The sequence below is a fragment of the Ogataea parapolymorpha genome, chromosome VII (genome assembly GCF_000187245.1).
Source record: "Ogataea parapolymorpha DL-1 chromosome VII, whole genome shotgun sequence".
Lineage (NCBI taxonomy): Eukaryota > Fungi > Ascomycota > Pichiomycetes > Pichiales > Pichiaceae > Ogataea > Ogataea parapolymorpha.
The window spans coordinates 1344771-1368225 of NC_027860.1; the positions used below are offsets into that span (position 1 = coordinate 1344771).

At 48.3% G+C, this 23455-nt stretch overlaps 13 protein-coding genes and 1 non-coding gene across 14 annotated transcripts; 10 read left to right on the top strand and 4 right to left on the bottom strand.

Annotated features, from left to right (window-relative positions):
• Positions 1–7: 7 nt before the first annotated feature.
• Positions 8–2392, bottom strand: HPODL_03150 (Nucleolar protein, forms a complex with Noc4p; the record flags this gene model as incomplete). The annotated part of the gene is made up of 1 exon (XM_014077484.1): positions 8–2392. The coding sequence occupies one exon, from the start codon at positions 2390–2392 to the stop codon at positions 8–10; it is 2385 nt and encodes a 794-aa protein (XP_013932959.1).
• Positions 2393–2510: 118 nt separating this feature from the next.
• HPODL_03151 (putative 3-oxoacyl-[acyl-carrier-protein] synthase, mitochondrial) lies at positions 2511–3809 on the top strand (the record flags this gene model as incomplete). The annotated part of the gene is made up of 1 exon (XM_014077485.1): positions 2511–3809. One exon carries the CDS (start codon positions 2511–2513, stop codon positions 3807–3809), a length of 1299 nt encoding a protein of 432 aa, XP_013932960.1.
• Positions 3810–4707: 898 nt separating this feature from the next.
• On the top strand, positions 4708–6411 carry HPODL_03152 (uncharacterized protein; the record flags this gene model as incomplete). Its single annotated transcript, XM_014077486.1, has 2 exons — positions 4708–4813; positions 4847–6411. The coding sequence occupies 2 exons, from the start codon at positions 4708–4710 to the stop codon at positions 6409–6411; spliced, it is 1671 nt and encodes a 556-aa protein (XP_013932961.1).
• Positions 6412–6780: 369 nt separating this feature from the next.
• HPODL_03153 (Nuclear control of ATPase protein 2) lies at positions 6781–8703 on the bottom strand (the record flags this gene model as incomplete). Its single annotated transcript, XM_014077487.1, has 1 exon — positions 6781–8703. One exon carries the CDS (start codon positions 8701–8703, stop codon positions 6781–6783), a length of 1923 nt encoding a protein of 640 aa, XP_013932962.1.
• A 72-nt stretch (positions 8704–8775) lies between these two features.
• Positions 8776–10218, top strand: HPODL_03154 (Transcription initiation factor TFIID subunit 8; the record flags this gene model as incomplete). The annotated part of the gene is made up of 1 exon (XM_014077488.1): positions 8776–10218. The coding sequence occupies one exon, from the start codon at positions 8776–8778 to the stop codon at positions 10216–10218; it is 1443 nt and encodes a 480-aa protein (XP_013932963.1).
• Positions 10219–10286: 68 nt separating this feature from the next.
• Positions 10287–12518, top strand: HPODL_03155 (uncharacterized protein; the record flags this gene model as incomplete). The annotated part of the gene is made up of 1 exon (XM_014077489.1): positions 10287–12518. One exon carries the CDS (start codon positions 10287–10289, stop codon positions 12516–12518), a length of 2232 nt encoding a protein of 743 aa, XP_013932964.1.
• Positions 12519–12795: 277 nt separating this feature from the next.
• Positions 12796–14529, top strand: HPODL_03156 (Serine palmitoyltransferase 1; the record flags this gene model as incomplete). Its single annotated transcript, XM_014077490.1, has 1 exon — positions 12796–14529. One exon carries the CDS (start codon positions 12796–12798, stop codon positions 14527–14529), a length of 1734 nt encoding a protein of 577 aa, XP_013932965.1.
• A 62-nt stretch (positions 14530–14591) lies between these two features.
• HPODL_05456 lies at positions 14592–14664 on the bottom strand. The gene has a single exon. It is a non-coding gene; the product is annotated as a tRNA-Arg (tRNA).
• A 650-nt stretch (positions 14665–15314) lies between these two features.
• HPODL_03157 (uncharacterized protein) lies at positions 15315–17276 on the top strand (the record flags this gene model as incomplete). Its single annotated transcript, XM_014077491.1, has 1 exon — positions 15315–17276. The coding sequence occupies one exon, from the start codon at positions 15315–15317 to the stop codon at positions 17274–17276; it is 1962 nt and encodes a 653-aa protein (XP_013932966.1).
• A 112-nt stretch (positions 17277–17388) lies between these two features.
• HPODL_03158 (GTPase-activating protein GYP7) lies at positions 17389–19590 on the top strand (the record flags this gene model as incomplete). The annotated part of the gene is made up of 1 exon (XM_014077492.1): positions 17389–19590. The coding sequence occupies one exon, from the start codon at positions 17389–17391 to the stop codon at positions 19588–19590; it is 2202 nt and encodes a 733-aa protein (XP_013932967.1).
• A 302-nt stretch (positions 19591–19892) lies between these two features.
• HPODL_03159 (DNA-binding protein RAP1) lies at positions 19893–21734 on the top strand (the record flags this gene model as incomplete). The annotated part of the gene is made up of 1 exon (XM_014077493.1): positions 19893–21734. One exon carries the CDS (start codon positions 19893–19895, stop codon positions 21732–21734), a length of 1842 nt encoding a protein of 613 aa, XP_013932968.1.
• Positions 21735–21895: 161 nt separating this feature from the next.
• On the top strand, positions 21896–22645 carry HPODL_03160 (putative oxidoreductase; the record flags this gene model as incomplete). The annotated part of the gene is made up of 1 exon (XM_014077494.1): positions 21896–22645. The coding sequence occupies one exon, from the start codon at positions 21896–21898 to the stop codon at positions 22643–22645; it is 750 nt and encodes a 249-aa protein (XP_013932969.1).
• A 65-nt stretch (positions 22646–22710) lies between these two features.
• On the top strand, positions 22711–23142 carry HPODL_03161 (uncharacterized protein; the record flags this gene model as incomplete). The annotated part of the gene is made up of 1 exon (XM_014077495.1): positions 22711–23142. The coding sequence occupies one exon, from the start codon at positions 22711–22713 to the stop codon at positions 23140–23142; it is 432 nt and encodes a 143-aa protein (XP_013932970.1).
• Positions 23143–23150: 8 nt separating this feature from the next.
• On the bottom strand, positions 23151–23447 carry HPODL_03162 (uncharacterized protein; the record flags this gene model as incomplete). The annotated part of the gene is made up of 2 exons (XM_014077496.1): positions 23151–23384; positions 23421–23447. The coding sequence occupies 2 exons, from the start codon at positions 23445–23447 to the stop codon at positions 23151–23153; spliced, it is 261 nt and encodes an 86-aa protein (XP_013932971.1).
• Positions 23448–23455: the final 8 nt, after the last annotated feature.

Here is a 23455-nt window from a genome sequence, read left to right on the forward strand (position 1 = left end):
ACACAGTCTATTTCTTTCTTCTCTTCTTTTCCCTCTCGTACTCGTTCTTGGCTGCACCTTCCTCTGTCTGGATCGAGTTGATGATTCTGGCCATTTTGGCATGATACTCCTCATATTCTTTGCGTTTGAGTTTGAGCTGCTCTCTGGCTTCAAATTGAGTATCCTTTCTGATTTCCCGCAGATTCTGTTTCCGCTCCTGTTTGATCTGATGGCGCAGCTTGCTGATCTCCTGTCTGGTCTGGTCTGGGTCGTATGACTTTTTGTCAGGGTTGAAATTCTCCTCGAATTTAGGCAAGTATGTTGGGATTGCAACTGCACGGTGTGCCTGCAATTTGAGTGGGTGTCTGTCCAACTTGGCAATTCTGGTGAGATTCTGCACTTTTGCCAATACTCCTGGCACAGAAGAAGAGGCGTAGTATTTCACCATATGTCTCAGAATTATTTCAAATGGTTTGATCAGCTCAAGGAATGCCCCGCTCTCTTTGAGCATCGAAAGAGAATTATCAAGAGTTGTCACAGCCTTAAGCAACAAGCTGAGCAGCTGTTTCTGGCTGGAATCTTTCCAGTTGCTCAAGGTCAGTGGATCAAGCGATTCGGGTAACTGTGTGTTGGAGGCCAAAGTGAATTTTGTGGTTTTTGGGATCACACAAAGATAATTGTTTTCGATTTTCTCTGGCTCGGGAACGAGAGCCAGCAATGCACGTTCCAGAAAGTTGACGGCCTCTGGAATCAGGCGTTTGGACAGCCGCTGGTATTGCAGCAGTAGGTCGCAGAAATATATGCCTGCAAACAAGTGGTGCACTTTAGAATTGATTTGCATCACCTCGAGCAACTCTCCGATCAATAAGGAAGCAGGAGTGGCCACCAAATGATACAGGTCCGAGGTGGAGAATGTTGCACCGATCAGTGTGAATAGAAGAAGGTCTCGTTGGCGCGGGAACGTGGAAAAGTCTCGCTTTTGAAGAATATGTTGCAAATTTTTGAGCTGCAACCGGAACTCCTCACACATCTCCTCTGGGTACTTCTCGCACATGCTTTTGATGAGCTTGGCAAGAAAGTCCACTAGCTCTGCATTTTTCGACTCATAGTTCTCACCCAAATAAAGCATGTACTGTACAAGAACACGACTGAAAACTCCTATTTTCTCCTTATTTCCGTGGGCAAGTTTGGGTTGGTAAGTCTTGAAAATGCCCACCACAAATGTTGAAATGTCCTTGGTTTCGATATCCTTCGTTGCCTCGATCATGTCGTCCAGAGTGGCAGGACATTTACTTTTCACTGTAGAATTCACGGTAATCACCTTGCCTCCAATTTTAATGACACTTGGCTCCTCTACAGCTTGGGGTTGCTCATCTTGCTCTGATTCTTCAGCCTCCTCGTTTTCGCTCATGTTGTCCTCGTTCATATCGCTAGCTCCTTCCCAGACGTCGTCAAGATCATCAGCACCGCCGTGCTCTTCCAGGTCCTCGCCTTCCATACGACGCTGTCTCTCTGCCTCCAGCTTCTCCTGTCTCTCCTTCCGCTCCTTCTCCAGCTCCTCCTCTGTTTTGGTGCGGTCTGCGGGAGCCGCGCGGCGGTCCAATGCGATCTGTTTCACTTTCATGTCGTATTTTTTCTCTTCCTCTGTCTTGGTAGCAGGAGCAGTTTTTTGTTGCGGAACACTATTTAACGTGCCCATCACGTTATCGAAGTCCTCATCAAGCTCCTGGACGGCAAACTGGGTCTGCTCCGCAAGTTTCTGACGCTCCCGCTTGTGATGTTTCGACTTCGCTATGATTTCTCTCATCACCTCCTGCTTTGTCTTCTTGCGCCCAACAGGCTCTTCTTCTGGCTCTGCAAGCTCTGATCCACCTTTCTGGCTGAAAAATGGCTCGTCCTCGTCCTCGTCGTTGGCAGTCTCGTCAAAGGCCAGAGACTGGCCATAATGCGTTAATGTATCGTCATCAGCGTCTTCCAAATTAAACACGGAAGAACGCGACGCCTGAGTTTGTCTTTCCTTCACAAAACGTGCAAGCATCTTTTCCTCCGCAGACATCTGACTGTTGCCCTCACCAAACCGTCGATCAACCAGGCCACCCACCTTGTTCTTTCTGGACCGTTTGGCCTCGAACGCAGCACGGCGGTTTTCCTCTCCCGCCTGCTTAGAAATGCCGGGCTTTCCAACCACACGTTTTTTCTCGAGCAGGTCTTCGCGCTTGGACCGACTCACCTTGAGATCGAACGGGTTGAACTCCTCCCTAATTTTCTCCAGGATTTGCTGCTTGTCGTCCCGTCTCGACTCATTCGGCGTCTTTTTTGAGTGTTTCTTACCCTTTTTCTTTGAGTTTGTCTGTCCCACAAGCCCGGCTGCCTTTAACGACGCCTTGAGCTGCTTGAGCTGCGATCCTACCATTATTCAACCTTAATAAATTTTTTTAGACTTTTCATAAAATATTTTTTTTCTCTGGCTGTGTCAAATTTTCGGTGCTAGGCGTAACGGATATTTCTGAACGTCTCCCAAATATGGATCTATGTCTGGCCGGAGAGTTGTAATCACAGGCCTGGGCATGGTCACGCCGCTGGGTGTGGGTGTAAAGTCGAACTGGACGAGACTCATTGCAGGACATTCTGGTCTTTCCTCGGTGGAGCAGCTGGAAAATTCTTCTCAGTACAAAGACATTCCTGCCAAGGTGGTTGGAGCCATTCCTCGTGGACGGGCCACAGAAAACAAGTACAACGCGTTGGACCATTTTGAAGCTCACGAGGTGCGAAAGCTGTCCAAATTCATCCAATACGGCCTGGTTGCTGCCAAAGAGGCACTTGACGATTCCGGCTGGGTACCTGTTTCCGAGACCCAGAAAGAGCGCACCGGTGTGTGTGTAGGCTCCGGAATCGGGTCCATGGACGATCTGTACGAAAATGCGGTCAATTTCCACGAAAAAGGGTACCGCAGGGTGCAGCCGCTGTTTGTTCCCAAACTGCTCACAAACATGGCTGCGGGCCATATTTCGATCCGCCACCAGCTTCTTGGGCCGAACCACGCGGTGGCCACGGCGTGTGCGACCGGATTGAACGCCATTGGCGACGCAGCGCGATTTATCAAGGACGACTACGCGGACGTGATGGTGGCAGGAGCAGCCGAGGGCGTGATCCATCCTGTTGCGGTTGGTGGTTTTGCGAGAGCACGTTCGCTTTCGACAAAATTCAATGATGAGCCGGAGAAGGCGTCTCGGCCGTTTGACGTCGACCGCGACGGGTTTGTGCTCAGTGAGGGCGCCGGAGTGGTCATTTTGGAGGAGCTCGAGCATGCGCGCGCCAGAGACGCCACGATCTACGCCGAGGTGGCCGGCTACGGTCTCAGCGGGGACGCCAACCATATAACGTCGCCGAATTTGCAAGGAGACGGTGCGCGGCGAGCAATGGCGCAGGCCATCAAGTTTGCTGGAATTGAGGCTGCGCAGGTTGGCTATGTCAACGCGCACGCGACTTCAACAGTTCTGGGCGACGATGCGGAGAACAATGCATTGGTGGCTCTTTTTGAACATTCGAGGCCCGATTTGAGTGTTTCGTCGACCAAGGGAGCCATAGGCCATCTACTGGGGGCAGCCGGGTCGGTGGAGGCTATTTACACGGTTCTTGCGGTGAAAAATGGAGTACTGCCGCCTACCTTGAATTGCAACCATCCTGGAAATGCAGATGGGTCGGGGAAGTACATTTTCAACTATATCAGCAACAAAGCCCAGCAAAAGACGGTGGACTACGCCCTTACCAACAGCTTTGGGTTCGGAGGCACCAACGCCAGTGTGTGCATTAGAAGATGGGATGATTAATATATGAACGGGATGATGGCTGCCTTGGCAGGCTTTCCGTAGAAATTGTATGACTGCGTAGCCGACGCAGAGAGATTGACGAGTGTCCACACAAAAACCAGAAACGACGAGACATTTTGTTGGATAAAGAAGTGGCACAGGTAGATGGACACCTCGTCAAAGTAGTGTGCGCAACAGATGTATCTGAAGAGCCCGTCGTGGGGCATTGTATATTTTTTCAGACTGGCCAAATGCTTGTGGTTGATGTATTGGTCGTACGAAAGCAGCATGGCCAGCAGCGCCCAGAAATATGAAAATGCTGACGGGCTACGTTTCAGCGTCGAATTAGGCAGCTCGGAGCTAAGAATGGGTAGCACGTCAGCCCATACGTAGAATAGCAGCCCTGCCAGGTAATGTGTCACGTGCACCTTGGCCGTCGGAGAGAATTTCGAGACAAAAAGGCACTCGTACACTCTTTTCAGGCTTTGGAGAAACGTGAGCATGCAGACAAGATGGATAAGACAGAAGGAGCGGTTTGCAAAGACCCAGACGAGCCCGGCAGTGCTCAGCGCGAGCGAGAACTCGTAGAAGTGAGTAAACCATTTTTTCGGCACGTACAGGTCTAGCAGGCGCGGGTGCGGATCGTTCCGCAGGGTCTTGCCGTACTGGAGTAGGAAATTCAGCTGCGGTACCATTGAAACGACCAGCACAACGGCGGTGGCTGCCGTACAGAGGACGTTTAGCCCGAATACCACTCCTGCCAAATCCGCAGAGAGCATAAAATAAAGTTAGACTCGAGCGTCGCGTCGATGTTTTTTTATTAATTCCTGAAAGCAATATAATAAACAATCATCCTTATTGAATCTTTCTACCGATTAGCAAACAACAATTAGCCGCTCTTGTCGGAGATATATAAACCATGATTACGATTCTGCCAATGTACTATGCAGTGATTACGCTGCTTTCGCTCGTGCTACTCAAGAATTTTGAGATAATCACTCTGCCTGAGATTCCTCTCACATATGGTAAGTGGCTGGCCCCCAGTATGCTAACAGCAGAATCAGTCTCGCCGCAGAAACAGAAGTCTGGTGTTCAGTTTTATGAGCTATTCCAGAAAGTCAGACTTTACTTCCTCAATGAAAATAAACATGTCCAGAACGTTATCAAATTCGGCGCACCGTATTACACTCAGATAAAGGAGACTTTGTTCCCGACCATCGCAGTTGCGAGAAAACACCTGGTTTCGGCCTCGCGTCCAGTGGTGGAGCAGATTTCTCGTCTCGCGCCTTATTACAACCTGACAGTTGCCTACATTGAGCCGCGCTACAAAATCGTCAAGGAGCTGCTTTCCAAAACAGCAACTGAGATATGCGCTTTTTCAGCCGACGTCTACGACCTCTTTTCGTCCAAGCTCACCCACTACTATTCCAAGTACCTTGAGGTCCACGTGTCGGAGCTTCTGGATGGCTGGAAGCCAGTTTTCGACCAGCTTGCCGAGCAGTACGAAACGAAGGTGCGGCCGTTTGTGGACGAGCACATTGACACCATATCGGTGGCTGCGGCGGTGCTGGTGGTGGTGCTGCTTCCTCGGGCCGTTTTCCGCATCTTTGGCCTCTTTATGAAAAGCGTGGCCAAGGACGCTCACGAGCTCAACCAAGGAGTGACCAATATGTACAAGAGCAATTCTGAGGACCTGGTCAACAAATTCGGCACCCCTGAATTTGAGGACATGCTGGGAGAAAGTGGCGGCATCAACGACGGGATTACAGAGTTGGGCGAGGCTAGCTCGCTGCGGTCGACGAAAAGCACCTCTGGCTCCAACAACAGCACCCAGAGGCGGCTAGGAGACATTGCTAGACGGCCTGCCGTGAACAAGCAAAGAAGACATTCGAACAGCAGCTCGAGCAGCTCCTCCGGTGGGAGCCCCGTAAGAAATTCAGGGAGGAATCGCACGCCCCTACAGAACAAACAGACCGTCAAAAGCCAGTCAGCGAGTCCAACCAGTACAAGCCAGCCCGCAACTCCAAACAAGAGAGGGAAGAGCGCGTATGAGGGAAATAGAGCGCAAGAGCAAGGAGTCGCTGCGAGTTTCTCCCACGAAGAAAGCCTAAACCAGATCCGTATCGGCTGTGAGGTCTACGAGGTTACGAGCGATATCTTGTCTGCCACCACGCAGGATCTCAAATCGATCAGACAAAAAAATTCGAAATTGTTCAGCCTGGCTCCACAACTGGTAGAGAGCGTGCGAAGTGCTGAGCATTCATCTATATCTGACGAAGTGGACTCGCTCATAGAGTCAAACAATTTTGATAGCGTGCCGCTCAGCGTACGTGCAGAATCGATCAATAGAATACTAAACAGCCCGCTCCGGATGGCTCGCTCAGCAGCTTCCAACGCTTCTTTCAAATCGGGGTCCCCCCATAGGCTGGGCATAATGCCGCCGAGTTTGGCCTTTGTCTCAAGCTCGCCCTCCGCTGCTCCGGCACTAAACCACGTGAATGTTTACACGAACGACCAGATCGAGAATCCAGCATCTAGCGTCCAATATTTGAGCGATATCAGTAACGGCAGAATTTCACCCTCTTCTCCGCAATCCTCAGACAGTAACTACGCTCCTTTGTAAGACGGACATGCGCCGCGTCTTATTATTTATGATGTAACGTATGTAGCTTGTACTTTAAAGCAATAGAGCAAGATTGCTTCGATTACGTAAGCAGAGAATATAAGTAGTCGGATGAAACAGGCGGTATTAGTACATCAAACACCATGGGAGACAAGGAAACCGAAAAGAAGCAAGAAGCCGCCGCTCAACAGAAAGCTCAAGAGCAGCCTAAAGAGCACCACAAGACCGAGAAGGTGAAGGATTTTGGCAAAAGACTAGGTGATTCTACCATTTTTGGTGCGGGAGCTACCATCGGCAACCGCATCGTGGATTCGATCCTATGATCGATCCGCCAACCGTTTTGTTTTGTACGACATTTGAATAAAGTTGCTATTCTATGAGTGTTCTGTAACTATTCCATATTCTCGAAATGGTCATGAGTTTAAAGTTGTAGTCATAATTTTGGTCTGACAGGTCGTTTAGGTCTCTAATCCAGTCCTGTCTTGCATACACCGGTAGAATTTGCAGGCCTAGCTTGCGCAGATTCACCAATTCCAACAGAAGCAAGCCCTCATTGAAGTAGGTGGAAGACTCTGACGTGGTGAGTTCAAGGTCTACCAGTCTTTCAAGGTTGTTAAGCGAGCGGCGCAGAGCAATTTTAGTATTTTTGGTGAACTTGATGAAATAGCCGGTTTTCAGGTACGACCGAACAACCTTCGCCAAGTACCAGACAATCAAGCAGCTAGGAGAGGCGGCGACAAATCCAAAGACCAATTCTTGAGACCGGATGATTTTGTCGATTCCAGACATGGCCAATGCGCCGTCGACTTTCATCTTTTGGATTTGGATTAGCAAGTTTCTAATCATGTCTCCGAGAATGAGGGATTTGAGAGGAGACTTGAGGTCGTTTTCGTACCCCTTCATCACGATCTCAAGGTTTCCTTGTGCCACCTCTCGTTTCACCAGTTCCGCCACGTCTTCCGACATTCCCTCACCTTGACGAATGTAGGCCTGGTTGTCCAGAGAGTATTCGAGTACCATTCTCTCGAGTGACTCCAAGTCAGAGGAGAGGGACTTTTGGGACATAATCGCAATGCGTGAGTTCTCATCGTGTCTTATTGTTCGTAGAATATTATTGAATGGCTCAACTATCCAGTTGTTCCAGAATCCAACGGTGGTATCCACCAGATTGAGTTTCAGCCAGTTAACAATGGCTTCTCTGTTGGAAACGAAGTCATAGGCAAGGTTTGGACCATACCATAGAGCAGCACAGATCGGAAGCCAGTATCTGAGCAGTGTCCGGGGCTCTTGGTTTTCACGATACTTCGACTCCAGCTGTTTCTTTACTTGAGGCAGCGTCTCAAACAATAGCGACAGTGACCTCAGAGACGAATCCAGGGAATGGTCCGCTATGTCTGATGCTGATGGCAGATATAAGCCAGCCAGTTTTGGAATAAACGAAGATACATTGTCGGACTGCTCTGTCAGAGAGTTGTATGGCATCTCTTTCAACAAGAAACCGAGCTTTTCGACATTCTCATATTTCAGTTGATCCAATGTGTCTCTCTTTTGTTTAACTTCCATTTTGGAGTAAGCGATAGGTAACCCCACGACTGTGGATACAAAGTTGCGCACAAGACTGTTGGTTTTCCGATGCTTTTCCACAAGGAAGCTTGTTGGCGAAAGCAATAGACGACGAAGGTTTTGAGACGTAGCATCTATCAGGAAACGAATCCATCTTATGATCCTGGAGCAGAAAGACGAAAATCTCTGCGGGACCCAACTAGGAGCCAAATTCTCGGTGCTGGAAGAATTTACATTCTTGCGAACTGCCTCATTGACCAAAGTGTCAAATCCTTTTTTCAGTGTCACCGGGAGAGTCTGAATCGTATAGAGACAGGTGTTCAGGTTGGAACTGAGTACTGTGTCGTAGTAATCGATGTCCTCTGAAATTTTGAGCGTGTTATTAAGCAGAATATGACTGGAGACCGTGACCAGAGCTATCGTGGCGTAGACAGAGATCAAATACTGCAATTGAGCCAGGTCGCTATCCTGAGGCTCAATGAGCCCATCTTTGAAGTGATCGAGTATTTTGGTCAATTTATGGAGCAGCTGTCTGTAGTATCTAGAGGATACCGTTTTGTCTTGCAAGGGCTTTAGCAATGAGTAGGTTTCACTGAACAATTCCTGTACCAAGAGAGATTTGGGAGACTTGGAGTTGGATAATTCCAATCTCGAAAGCACCTCTAGTCCAGTTTCATTGAGCGCAGCCAATGAATTTGCAGACCGGTCTGCCAAAAGGTTGATGGACATGTAAAGTAAGGAACAAAAAATAAGGCCAAATAAAAAAATACTGTAAATAAAATAAATAAAATAATATTGTCGATGGCCGAAGAAACAGAGTCGCCAAAAACACAAAAAGAAGCCGGCGAGCAGCATGAAAGTCCGATAAACGAGGATGTACTAGACGAACAAGCTGTTGCTGCGCTTCTGAAAGAAATCCAAGATTCCCAGCCGTCAAGAATGGACCTTGCTCAAGGTGTACCGATAGAGCGAGTCAAGTTCGACCTAGAGCCTATGGACATGCTACTTGAATCATGCCTTGGCCTAATGCTTCCTCAGATAGGAATACCACATATCACGCGATCGGCTCTAAACCAGCTAACCCTTCTTGCTATCAGACACATTGACCAAGTATTCTCGCAACTTCACAGAATTACAGAGGTGCAGCGCAGACGACAGCCGGGGAAGGCCGATTTGAGAACGCTTGAAAAGTTGGGTGTGATTGATTTCAATTCCATCTACGAGGCTTTTTTGTTGACGAAGAAGCTGGACTCTCAGAAGTTAGAGAATATTGATCGCAGAGCACGCAGGTTGTGCGAGATTCTAGATAAACCCGCGGAGGATGAGATTGTGACCGAACAGGATCCGGCATTTGTGTTTTTCAACGACACTTCCTCTGTGATTTCGCAAGTGGTTCCGCCTAGCGTGGGTCCAAAAGAGTACATCCCAAGCTGGATGCCACCGCTTCCACCAGACCACACCTATCGCGCCACTCCAAAGTACACTGCTGTGATTGAGGATCCAATCAAGATGCGTGAACAGCTGGTTCAGGAGGCCAGACTTGGAGAAAAGGCCTTGCATCACATCTTGGACCTCAAGGACAACGTCGTCCCTGTTGAAAAGGGCGAGAGTGAACCTGAGTTGGACACAGATGTGAGCTCTGAAAGTGAGCAGAAGGAGGCGCAAGAAGACGAAGAACCGGAGTCGCGTGAAGGCAAATTTGACATTGTTGCGCTGGCAACGAAACGTCTTGCTGCTCTTGAGAGACGGAGGCAGGAGAAAGAGAAAAAGTACAAGGAGCGTGTTGAGTCGCAAGAAGCCGTTTTGGGCCGCGTTCTTGGGTTCTACACAAAGTCGAGCGGGTACCCTGAAGATTTCAATAATCATATTAGAACCATTTACGACCAGACGTACGATCAAGTGGTCAGTGGACTCAGAACCCAGCAAAAAAGGCGGATAAAGCAGGTTCAACAGGAGAAAGAGAGACGCGAGCGCATGCAAGAAGAAATCCGCATTCCAGACTTTAGCGGAGAGGCTCACGAAGAGGCCGATTTTGATATTGATGACTTTGAGCTTGACGAGATCATGGAAGACGTCGAAAAGGAGCAGGGCGAGTCCAAGGGAGACGTCATGGCCGAGCAATCTGCTACACCTGTCGAGTCCACGAGGTCAGAACCGGCCATTGAAAATTCTCCGTCGGTGGTACCAGAGCCTGCTGTGGATGCAATTTCAGACGAAGACGTTGATATGGACCTGTTCGAATAAAATAAATACATAATTAAAAATTCGCGATTCTAAAAAAAAATAAAGTATAATTGTTTATCGCCCTGAATATGTCGGAAACGACACCCATCTATCTTCCAGAGAAGCTGCCGTATCCATTGACGATAGTGAAGATCGGAGTGTCTGAAGGGGAAGAAATCAAACGACACACGTCTATTGTATACTACAAATATTTTGATTTTGAGCCCGTTCCCCTAAGCGAGGAGGACGAGTCGAAGAGCGACGATGCAGAGCGCAGATTAGTGAAAGTGGAGTATGTTGGTTCATTCGAGTGTCCCTTGGAAGGAAAGGTGGCATCAATTGACGTGAAAGTGGGCGACAAGCTGAAAGACGCCTCCAGCAAAATAATGGAGATTATTGAGCCCTGCAGCCATTCGATCCAATATGGTGGTCTTTGCGCGTTGTGCGGCAAAAATGTCGAGGATTTGGACTACACAGGTTTTAACGACAAAGACAGAGCTCCAATTTCGATGTCTCACGGCACTACGAACCTAAAAGTGTCTACTAAGGAGGCTGAAAACATTGAACGAAGCTCAACGCAGAGACTACTCAAGGAGGAAAAGTTGTCATTAGTGGTGGATCTCGATCAGACAGTGATACATGCCACTGTGGACCCCACGGTTGGCGAATGGATGTCTGATCCAACAAACCCCAACTACGAGTCGATTAAAGACGTGCGGTCATTTTGTCTTGAAGAGGAACCTATTTTGCCTCCAAATTACAAAGGACCCAAGCCACCTTCCCACAAACGATGGTACTATGTGAAGCTGAGACCTGGCTTGCAAGAATTCTTGGAGAAGGTGTCCAAACTGTACGAATTACACATTTACACCATGGCAACGCGGTCGTATGCCAAGAGTATAGCCAAAATAATAGACCCAGACGGCATATACTTTGGAGACCGAATACTGTCTAGAGACGAGAGCGGATCGCTGACGCAGAAGACTCTCAAAAGACTTTTCCCCGTTGATACGTCCATGGTGGTTGTGATCGATGACAGAGGAGACGTGTGGAACTGGTCACCCAATTTGATCAAGGTTGTTCCGTATGACTTTTTCGTTGGAATTGGGGACATCAACTCGAGTTTCTTGCCTCGACAGAGCACGCTGCTGGGCCCTTCGAAACGGAGACGGTCTGTCAACAAGCTTGAAGACCAGATGAACAGCGTGAAAGAGCTGCGGGAGCTTAGTAAAAACGCAGACGAAGACACAGTGATCACGGAAGATGAGGAAGGCTCCGAGAGCAGCGGTAGCGACTCGCCGAAAGAGGACGACGACAACGAAGCAAATGTCTACGACGAGACCGATAGAAACAAGGTCAACGTGTCTCTTCCACAGGCGGGCTACTCGCCTGTGGATCGGATGATGGAGCTAAATGAAGGAGAGGAAAATAAGGAACTTCTTGCTGCGCAAGAGACGGAAAGAAGTACTGTTCTAGAACAGCAATTGCAAAACAGACCGTTGGCAAAATTGCAGGAAAATCTCGAGCGAATCATTGAGGAAGACGTTGTCAAAGACCATCCGCAGGTCAGAGAGGAGCACAACTTACTATGCGACGACGATAATGAGTTGGAAACCCTGGGACAGGCTCTGGTGCGAATCCATAACGAATTTTATTTTGAGGTGGAAAAGTCCAGCAAGACCCTGCCAGACGTCAAGGATATCATGACTTCGATGAAGCAATTGGTGTTCCAAGGCTACGTTTTTCTTCTGAGTGGTGTTTTGCCCCTGGGGACTCCGCTGGAAACGGCAGATATCGTTATCTGGGCGAAATCATTTGGTGCTTCGTTTGTTGCAAACTACAACAGATCTGTCACGCATGTTATCTGCAAAAATCCGGGAACGTTTAAAGTGCGACTGGCGAAGTCAATAGACCCTAACGTTCATGTTGTGAATCCGGATTGGCTTTTCAGCTGCATTGCGTTATGGGAGAAAGTTCCTGAAGAAGATTACGCCATGAAGGTGGACGGCTTGCTATCTGAAAATGAAGTGAATGCGTACATCAAAAGCCACAACATCGGCGATAGCAAGCTGGATGGCGAGGATCTTGACTGGGAGGAGATAGACGAGGAGATGAAGGAGTTTTTGGGGTCTGACTATGACGAAGATGAGGAAGACGAGGAAGAGCAGGAAGCAGACGAGAGCCGTTTGAAGAGAGAAAGAGACGACGAAGATGGTGACGTTTCAGGCAATGACAAAAAGCAGAAATTGGAGCAGGACGAAGAGAGCGACTACGACTTGGAACAAGAGCTGCTTGCGGACCTGGAGGATCTGGAAGAGTGAGTGATGTAAAGTAGCCAAATAGCGTGACCAGCCACTAAATTTAAAAATAGTTAGCCACGCCAGAGGCGCAGTCAAAAGAAGACCGTTGATTTTTTTTTGTACTGATTCTTGACTTAATAAACAACCGGCAGAAGGTGCAACTTAATAACTAAAGATCCATATTGGTGCTCTCGTTTTGGCTAGACGCGTTCTCTGATCTGGGTAGTAAAGAAACCATAATAATACCAGTTGCGATCATACTTTTTGCAGGCAATAGGTTGAATCGCCTAAACATACAATGTCTGTTGTGACGACCACCCTAATACAAAATACAAATGGAGCACCGGAAGCCGTTATTGCATACATTTCACACGTGGTGAAGCTTTGGGAGCAGTTCATCCAGGGGGTAGAAAAAGTTCCTGGTGGTTCCCTGGTGCTAAACTACATTCGTGCTTCGCATAAAAATGATCCATGGAGAACACTTTTAGAGGTTTTGCTTGCACTAGTCGCCATTCGGTACTTTTTTGCATCAAAATATTCACAAGATGAAAAGGAAAAAGTTCATTTGTCGGAGAAGGAGATCCAGGAGCTGATTGACGACTGGGAGCCAGAGCCGTTCGCCCCTCCGCTCAGAAAAGAAGAGAGATGGGAGCTCGACGCCATTCCTATGGTGAAGGGCGCTGCTGGTAACCGCGTAGCGCTAGAGGATCCCAAAACCGGCCACGTTATTCCTAACTTACTCAACATGGCATCCAGAGACTTCCTGAACATGGGGCTGAACGAGAACGTGAAGCAGCGTGCCATCAAGACCATTCGCGAATGTGGAGTTGGTGCGTGCAGCCCGATGAACTTTTATGGAACACAGGACGTTCATGTGCGTCTAGGAGAGGACCTGGCACGGTTCCTGGGAGCGGAAGAGGGTATCATTTATGGGCAGGATTATTGTACTTCTACCTCTGTTTTGCCTTGTTTCCTGAAAAGAGGAGATATAGTGATTGTTGACGGAGGGGTTTCAGTTGCTTTGCAGAAAGCTGCCCTGATTTCCAGATGTCATATTGAGTGGTTCAACCACAACGATTTGGACCATTTGGAAGAGATTTTGGAGTCTTTGCAGGAAGAGTTACGCGAAGGACCGCTCAACAGAAGATTTATCGTTACGGAGGCACTTTCTGAGAATTTTGGAGACTCGCCAGATCTGAAGAGACTGGTGGAGATCAAAAACAAGTACAAGTTTAGACTGTACCTTGACGAAACGTATTCGATCGGAACTTTGGGCGCCAATGGCCGTGGGCTGCCGGAAGTGTACGGAATTCCAAGATCAGAGATTGAGATCACCGTGGGCTCTTTGGCACACGCTCTTGGTTCCAGTGGAGGTTTCTGTGTTGGATGCCGTGATATGGCTTACTACCAAATTCTTTCCTCCAACGCTTACGTGTTTTCCGCTGCTCTGCCTCCATACAGTGCAAGTGCAGCCTCTGCCGTTATTTCGATGCTGGAAGAGGCAGAGGAGCCGGGAAAGGTCAACAGATACGTGAAGCCATTGCAGGATAATACCCAGCTATTGTACTCGCTGCTCAAACAATCAAAGAAGCTGCAGCAGGTGGTGTCTGTGAGATCTGCCGAATACTCGCCGGTGATAATATTGAGACTGGCGCCTGCTTTGCGCAAGAAGCTCAACCTGCCCGAGAGCTATGGTGGACCGGGCTCTGATGTGCTCAAGGCCATCAAAAACGGCCACGAAGAAGGGTATTTTTCGCGTGATTACAACCGGGAAAACTATCTGCTACAAAAAATGATTGACGAGCTCATTGGCCGGGGCGTTCTGATCACCAGGTCAAAAAGAGTCCTACACCATGAACTGCTACCGGTGGTGCCTACATTGTTAATCAATGTCAATGCGGGATTCAACGAGAAGGATATCCAGCACGCATATGAGTGCATTGAGGATACTATTTCAACGACGTTGTCTGGGCTAGATGCCAATGGTTTCAACCAGCTAGTACAGCAATTAGAGAAGACTAATATAATATAGTTAGTGCTATTGAGCTTGCACGAAAATTCAAAAAAAATTCAAAAAAAATTCAAAAAAAGTATCTCCCCCACCAGGACTTGAACCTGGAACCTTCCGGTTCGTAGCCGAACGCGATAACCTTTACGCTATAAGGGAAAATACTGTAAGAGTAGAATAACACGGAGTACTAATAGTCGCTCACTGCATCGAGATGCCTAAAGTGCTCGAGTTGTCTCGACCAACAATAATGCCCATAATCCGTCTTTTCTGATTCCGGAGCCGGAGAAAACTAAAAAGACAACTTACTCCCGAGACGCAGGGGACATTGTGTGCACATAAAAATCACCCCTCTGTAATGCTGAGTGACGCATGCACTGTCTTCCCAGGCAACTTCGTCGTCTGAAACCCAGCCTACTATGACAGCTACGCACAAATGCCAATCTTCAAAAGCCGCACCACCGGCTAACAAAAAAAAAATCCAAGATACCCGACTGGCAGGACCGAGTGTTAGTTACAAAAAAGGTGGTGCGAATCCTATCTACGGCTCCGGAAAATTAATAGACAATGCCACGCTGCACCAATTTACGTGCACTGCCAGTAGGCAGTTTCCCAATTGATGTAATCTTGTCAGCTCATGCATGCATCTTCTATTTTGATGTACGGTCATATTGAATGGTGAAAAATACTCTCGTAAGGAGTTTTGCGGCAAAATCTTGTATATCCTTCTTTCTGCAAAAGATTTAAAAGGCACAACCGCTTCTATTGGGATTCTCCCGTCTTTGCATAATATGGCCAAATAAGCATCCATGTTTCCATACCAAACTCCTCCTGATGGCTACCCCAACAACCCTGGACAGCAAAATCTGCAGTCGTTCTCCTATTCGACCTTTGTGGATCCTTCGCTGCAACGACGTGGCTCTGGATCCAGACGGCCCCGAGCAAAATTCAGCTGCCAGAACTGCCACAATAGAAAAGTACGATGCGACATCTCGGTCAAAAACGACAACCTGTCCAACGCAACCTCCTTCATCCCCTGCACCAATTGCAAGCTAAACGGCACAACATGTCAGGCTTTCGAACGCAAAAAAATGTACGACACAAAGAGGAAAAGACAGCAGTCCACGCAGGACCTGTTGCGCTCGGCTAGCGGCAAGGGTTCTTCAGACCTGCAGAAAAATGCCGAATTTGCTCCTGAATTATTTCTCGCTGCCAATTTGGACTCGATCACCGTGAAACCACATAATTTATCGGACAACCGGGTTTCCAAGATAGTCTCTCACAAACTGTGTCCGGATCCTATCTTCCTCGATGACTACTATGGCACAACGAGCCCAAACCTCATCGTGAGCGAGCACACAAGGCTCGATCGAATAAAAAGTGACACACTGAAGGTGCCTCCTTTGGAGGTGTGCTGGCTGCTGATCGACCGCTTTTTCGACAAACTCAACTACCAGCTACCCATTGTCAATCGCGAGGCATTCTACGAGCAGAACCAGAACCTACGCACACCGTCTTCTGCGTTGCTTCTGCTCGCCATTTTGTTTGCCGGCTCGAGGGACATTGACAGCGACCGGTGGTCCCCTGCACAGCTCCAGCAGCAAAAAACCATCACACAGCGTCTTTTCCAAAAGGCCCGACTTGCATACGAGACAGAGATCGAGACAGAGCCACTATGTATCGTCCAGACTCTCGTTATCTTCAGCTGTCACGCTCCGCACTATACCAGCAGAGACCCGTTCTACTGGATCGAACTCGCACTGTTTACTGCCGAGCAGTACGGTTTCCATGTTTCCAACAGCCCGGAGCTCCGCGTCGTCTGGTGGATCGCATACACTCAGTACCATCTGCTGCACCTGGCTCATGTGATCAAACCAAACCACCCGCCTATCCAGCATGTCACAGAGGCCGATCTCAAGCTTTACGGGCTGGATCAGTTGCAATGCGAGTACCTAATGGTGCTAATGCACATGTGCACGGTGCACACGCAAGCATGGACAATTCCTCCGGACGACAATACCGCGATGAGAATCGACATGTTGTGGGCAGAGTGGTTCCACAGGCTCCCGAAAAGCCTGATTTATCGCATCGACTCGCGGGCCACTAAATCGGTCCTGTGTCTGGTGATCAATATGGTGCACCAGGCGTTTCTAATAATCAACCATAGGGCCAATGTTAGACGATTGACCCGCAACGGGCCCGTTTCCACGGAGTATTTCCCATCATGGGCCATCACCATCAAAAGTGCATACCTGATCTCTGCAAGCACGCAGAATCTGGCCGAGATCAATGAGCTGCGACACTTCCTAGGCATCTTTCCGCAGCTACTGTACATATCGTGTCTTGGATACCTTCTGCACATCCACAGCGAGGACCTGAGAGTCAGAGAGATCGCACGAAACAAAATCAACTTTAATCTCCACCATCTCGACAGCATGAGCTATAAGTGGCCTGTTGCCAATCAGCTTGTATACCAAATACGAAGACGTCTGGAGCTGAAATACGTTGCACCTCAAATCCAGATCTGCTCGACTCCTAGCGGGACGTTCGACGTTGCCCAACTGTATCACTGCTTCCTATCGAAGTCAAGAACCTCCATTCCTAATTTGATCCAGTCCCAAGAATCTGAAAGCGACGACTTTGTCTATTTGTCGAGGAAGTTCGAGCTGGGAGACGTTTTCTGGAACCCGCAAATGGTCACATACCCGGGCATAGAGTTACAGAATCAGCTTCGGGTTCCGGATGACCACCTCTCGTTCGTGTTTTCGTGAATGCAGCATGTATTATAATGTATACTAAATTTCAGGACTTGAGGCTGTGCACTAAAACTAGACAATAAATAATCTTAAATTAGAGGCAAATCAAGGCCAGTTTGCTAATTAGATGTCCGCACCAAAGCAGCCGTTCCCGCCAGGGAAAGCGCAATTGCTTTTTGTCAAGTCAAAGGTGTACATCCATGTGACCAATTCGAAGAAAGACAACGTTCCAGGGTACATTGTGATCGCCAAACCTTATATAGACTCTCCCAATCTGGATCTCGTGGTTGCTTTTATTCCAGAAACAGACGTGGACAAAGAGGACAAGGAGGCTCTAGACTATTTTGATCTGTACGGACTGGATGGAGAAAATACCAGTTTTTACGGTTCTGGCAGCACAGACAGGGGCTCCACGCAGGAGCTTATTTCCAGCAGTCATCTGCCTAAGGTGAACAAGTACATCACAAGGCCCAAGATGTCCTCGCTGTCGTCATACGCTTTTGGGTTGACCATCTCCAACATATACAGTATCCAGATCCGCCCCAAGGCCTCTACTTTGTGGTACGGGTCGGTGGTGTTACATCCTAAAAACTCGCTAGAAAAAGTGCCTGCTTTATTTTTCCACGATGACGAGTGCCCAGGGACCATTCGCGAGGAGAAATTGAAAAACCAGAGTTTCAATCCTTTTGCAGAGAACATGAACGGCGGCCTGTATTGGGGTGGAGACCGATTTATCAGCTGTCTGCGGAATTACTGTGTGCTGGAGCAGTCTCCTTTGGAAAAGGGCATGGTATTGGTGAATCCTACCAAGGAAGATAGCATCAATTTTATTCCCAACATCATTGACACCAAGGATCCTTTGGAAAACGCCACACAGACGGTCGACCAGTTCATTACAAACGCAAAATGGAAGGTTTTGACCGGACTGGCCAGTATCACCTCGTTTGCCAGGAAACAGATCGGCCAGGTAGCAGAAAGCAATAAGATACCAGAACCTATCAAGAAATTATTGCAAAAGCCTGAAGTGCGGGTCATCGGCGACGAGTTTGATAGTGCAAATGTTTACTTGGCTAGATGGGCACTTGCGGTTCAGCAGGAGGCCGAAAAATCGCGGAAGCTTATCATCGGTAATAATTACTATCACCAACTTATCCAAAGTGAGCTAGGCGAGAATTTTGGCAATTTGACGCCATATGAGCTGTCGAAGGCTACGAGGCTCAAGCCAGTGTCAGGCATCGAGTGGACCAATATGTTTGATAGTGCCGGCAGACTGCAAATAACTGTGGAGGAGGTGAAAGATCGAATTTTCCATGGCGGTCTCGAGCCTTCTGCACGCAAAGAGGCATGGCTTTTCTTGTTAGGAGTGTTTCCTTGGGACACCAGTCGACACGAGAGAGAACAGCTTATCCAATCATTACATGATAGCTACAACGAATACAAAGAAAAATGGAAATCAGATATGGAGCGACAGATGAACGATGAATTTTGGAAAGACCAAAAAGTGAGGATCCACAAAGATATCCGCAGGACCGACCGCGACATCGAAATGTTCAAGCCTGCTTCTCCAGAGAACGATAATGATGAAGACGACGAGAACGGTGATTTTGGCAACCCTAACCTCACCGTTTTAAGAGATATATTGTTTTCCTACAATGAGCTAAACTACAATTTGGGCTATGTGCAGGGGATGAGTGATCTTCTCTCGCCAGTGTACTACGTGATACAGGACGAGTCGCTTTCCTTTTGGGCGTTTGCATCATTCATGGAGTCAATGGAGCGCAACTTTGTCAAGGACCTTAGTGGAATGAAACTCCAGATGCAGACACTAAATGAGCTTGTGCAGTTCATGATCCCAGAGCTGTATCTGCATTTGGAGAAGTGCGATGCCAACAGCTTGTTTTTCTTTTTCAGAATGCTGCTTGTATGGTTCAAACGAGAGCTATCTTTTGAGGACACAATGAGGCTCTGGGAAATACTATGGACCAACTACTACTCTTCGCAGTTCGTTCTCTTTTTCGCCCTTGCCATCATGGAGAAGAACTCGAAAATCATCATCAACAATCTGAATCAGTTTGACCAGATCCTCAAGTTCATGAATGACTTGAGTGGCCATTTGGACGTTGACGACCTGCTTATGCGCGCAGAGCTGTTATTCCTTAAATTCAGACAGATGGTTGAGTTACTTGACAGGAAGAACTCGAAGACTGGCGCACACGCTTTGAAGGAGACTACGGAGACGGTTGTTAGCGACGAGCTGCGTCAGCTGCTCTCAAAAGAGCCTGTTATCCAAAAAGAAGAGCCAAGAACTAGCGACACTCCATTCGGTTGAGTATGTATTTACGTAATCAAACAGACCAGGGGGCGCGGGCTCTTGGCACCTTTGCACCGATGTAATACGGTTGCGAAAAAAAAAACCTTTCACCATCCAAAGGCTTCATTGTGAACAGGCGATTGTTGTACTGTTGTCATTTCTACTGAAACAGACTTTGCCAACTCCAAATTTCGTTCCACAAAGTATATTCGTTTTCATACGCACATCAGCGGTGTAAGGAAGCTTGATAACAACCTGGACCCGATTGTTTATTTTTTTAATCAAAACATCAAAACACCAGCAGCTCAGAAAAAATAACAATGGCTTCCAACGATGCCGAGTCGTCGCTGGAGTCTGCTGCTGCTACTGCCACAGCTGCCATGAAAGCCAGCGAGCAAGAAAAAACGTCGAATGCCGTGCTTGAGGACGAAAGTTTGATCAACAATTTGGTGGAGAGCTTGGATAAACCGGACGACACAGATGCTTCCATCAAGGCTGAAGAGTCCCTGGTGGACCCGTCTTTGTCGCGGTCGCCGCTTGATCAAGTTCTACTGGGGCAGAAGTTTATTTTGCTGGGAAATGGTGCGGCCAATGAGGATGTTAGCCACGTGATTGAGGAATTGGGAGGAAGCGTGGTGAGTGGTGAAAACAATCAAGGAATATATCTTGCTCGGTCTGTGTCGGACGTGAACCCAAATATCAACGTTCCGGTGTACTCTTTCAACTTTGTTTACACGGCGCAAAGAGATCACGTTTTGCCCGATCTGAACGATTTCAAAATCCGCCGTCCACCCCAGCTACCGCAGAACCTCAACATCAACATTGGCGAGTTGGCGAAAACGGGGCTCAAGGAAGATGAGTCTGTAGAGAGCGCGTTATCAATGAGCGCAGAGCCGCAGAAGAAACGGTCTATGAAATTCACAGAGCTGGAGGACGCTTGTATCTTGGACTTGATCAGAAGAAATCCGAATCTGCGGTCGACGCACAGCTTTTTCGCCAAAATTGCTCAGCTGCCCGTGTTGAGCGGCCACACAGGCAACTCGATCCGGTTCAGGTTCCGCAAAATTCTAGCAGATAAGCTTGACTACGTGTACCAGGTGGATCCTCAAACGAACAAGCTGATTCTGGATCCGGTGACAAACGAGCCAATCAAGGTCAAGGACCTTCCAAGCCTGCTTAAGTCGCAGTACACCGCCGAAGAGGACTACGAGCTATGCAAACACATTTTACATTTCAAGGAGAACATGTCGCAATATGCCAAGAAACGTAAGCTGGACGGTAACAGCATACCTGAATCTGTTTTCACCGAACTGGTGGCAAAGTTCCCTAGACATAGTGCAATGTCGTGGAGAGATCGGTACCGGAAGTTCGCCTCGAAATACGGCCTGGAGGAATATATGAAGTACTACGAGGATTGTCTGGCGAAGAACATCACCCCGCAGCCAATGAAGAACCTTAGTTCGAGAGCGAAGGATTCCAAGGACGTGAAGAGAATGAAGCTGGACGACAAGAACGACATGGTTCCTAGTCTGGATAGAATCGAGGCACTGGCGCGAGTTTCTGTGGAACGCAAAGAAACCGAGGAAAATGCTGCAAAGAAGGAGGACAGCCCAGAAGCCAAGGGCGAGAAAGACAAACGGCTCGACGACGGGTCTGCTTCCGCTAATCTCTTTGAAGACGCTAACGAGGACGAGATCAAGGCTCTGAACGACGATCTGAGCAAATTTGACGCTCTGCCTTCGATTGAGACCGAGGGCAACTTCTCGTTCGAGGAGCTCAAGAAGGAGGACCCCGAGCCCCTGAAAAACAAGTCCCTGATCAACGTCGAGGAGACCTGTGCGCAGATCGAGCAGATATTCGGGAGCTTTGGCTCATCCATCACCACATCTTTTGAGCTGTTCAAGGTGATGAACGAAAAAGTTGGGCTCTCGATGGGGTGGCTGACTTACTGGTTTGACTGTTCTTGCGGCCATCTGAATCTATTCATGGCGGCCATTCTCAACTATATCCGGAACGACGAGTTAATACTGAGCAATTATCCCGGATTTTGGACTTCTGAGCACGACCGCATGCTCAAGGAAGAAGACAAAATTTCGGATTTAATCAAGTTGCACGGTTTGGAGTCGGTCACGAAACGGCGAGAAGCACTGTACGGCGAATAGGTGTATAGCATCTTTGTTGCTTTGGCACTGAAATAAAATCCGTGAGTTTGGAGCATCCACGACCTCCGTATATTTATCTCCGTCTTTGTGGAAACCCCAGAGATGGTGTATATAAGGACAAGCAATTGTCCTTACCACATCACTGAAAAGCAACAGAACACATGTCTTTTGAAGGAAAGTCTGCTTTGATCACTGGCGCCAACAAGAACCTCGGAAAAGAGACCGCCCTGGCCTTTGCCAAAGGTGGTAGCAACCTTGCTCTGCACTACCACTCTGCCAAGGAGAAAGACGCATTGACCAAATTTGCTTCTGACATTGAGTCAGAGTACAAGGTCAAGACGGTTGTTATCTCTGGCGACCTGACCAACGAAAAAGACACCAAGAACTTGTTCGACACTGCCATCTCTGCCTTGGGCAAGGTTGACATTGCCGTTAACAATGTCGGTATGGTGCTGAGAAAGCCATTGGCCGAGACCTCTTTGACCGAATACGATAAGATGTTTGACACCAACACCAAAGCCTCGTTCCTATTCCTCAGAGAGGCTGCCAACAAGGTTGCAGACGAGGGATCGGTCATCATGCTCACCACGTCTCTTTTGGCAGCATACACCGACGGCTACTCCATCTACCAGGCTGCCAAGGCAGGAGTCCACATGATGTGCAAGACCTTGTCGAAAGAATCTCCTCGTAAAATCTCGTTCAACTGCGTGTCTCCAGGTCCAATGGACACACCGTTTTTGTATGGCCAGGAGACCAAGGAGCGGGTCGAATTTTTCAAGACACAGAGTGCCTATGGCAGACTCACAGAAATTTCGGACATTGTGCCAATTATCACCTTTTTGGCTAAAGACGGTCACTGGATCACTGGCCAAAACCTGTTTGCAAACAACGGATTTACTGCTCCATTTTAGGCAAAGTTATGTTGAATGGATTTTACTTTGGATATTTTTTACTCCACATCCCTATCACCGTGCTCATGGATGCCACCCTTGCAGTGCCGCGTGCTTGGCAGCTGGACATCCAGAAGCGGTTGAGCGATTTCCATGTAGCCCAGAACAAGGACTTCCTGTGTGCCGAGCCGCCGCTGTGGCTCCAGTTTTTTGTTGTGTTTGAGCTCGTTTTCCAGCTGCCCTTGTTCGTGGCTGCCGGAGCTGACTACTGGAAAAACAAGTGCTACTCGCCCAAACTGCACCCGTACATGTTGTTGTACGGCTTCAACGCGTCGTTCACCACGCTGTGCTGTCTAGTGTACGTCTACTTCGAGAGTGCGGCGCACGGTCTCACCACCGCAGAGACGCTCAACCTCCTGGGAGTCTACTTCCCCACGTTTGTGATCCCTGCGATGATGACCGTCGACTTTGCGTCGCGCATCAATGCCAACATATCTGGAAAACAGCACACAGATTAGCCGATTAACTAGTTGTATTTAGCCTGCAATTCATCGACCAGAGCAATGTATTTCTTCTCGGCCTCCTCCTGGGAAGTTCCCTCGAGCTTCTTCCAGGCCTCCCATTTGTACTTGCCCTTGAAGTCGAAAACACCCGGCTTGTCGGTGGTGTTGTCCCCCACCGTTGCCTGCTTGTACAAGCCGTACAATTGCAACAACTCGTCGTCGTTGGGTCTTTTGGCCATATTCTGGACCGCAGCAGCCTAGGAATTAGTACGTCACCACGGCTTGGTACTTACTTTGTCGGTAAATTCTTGAGAAACCATGGTTGTAG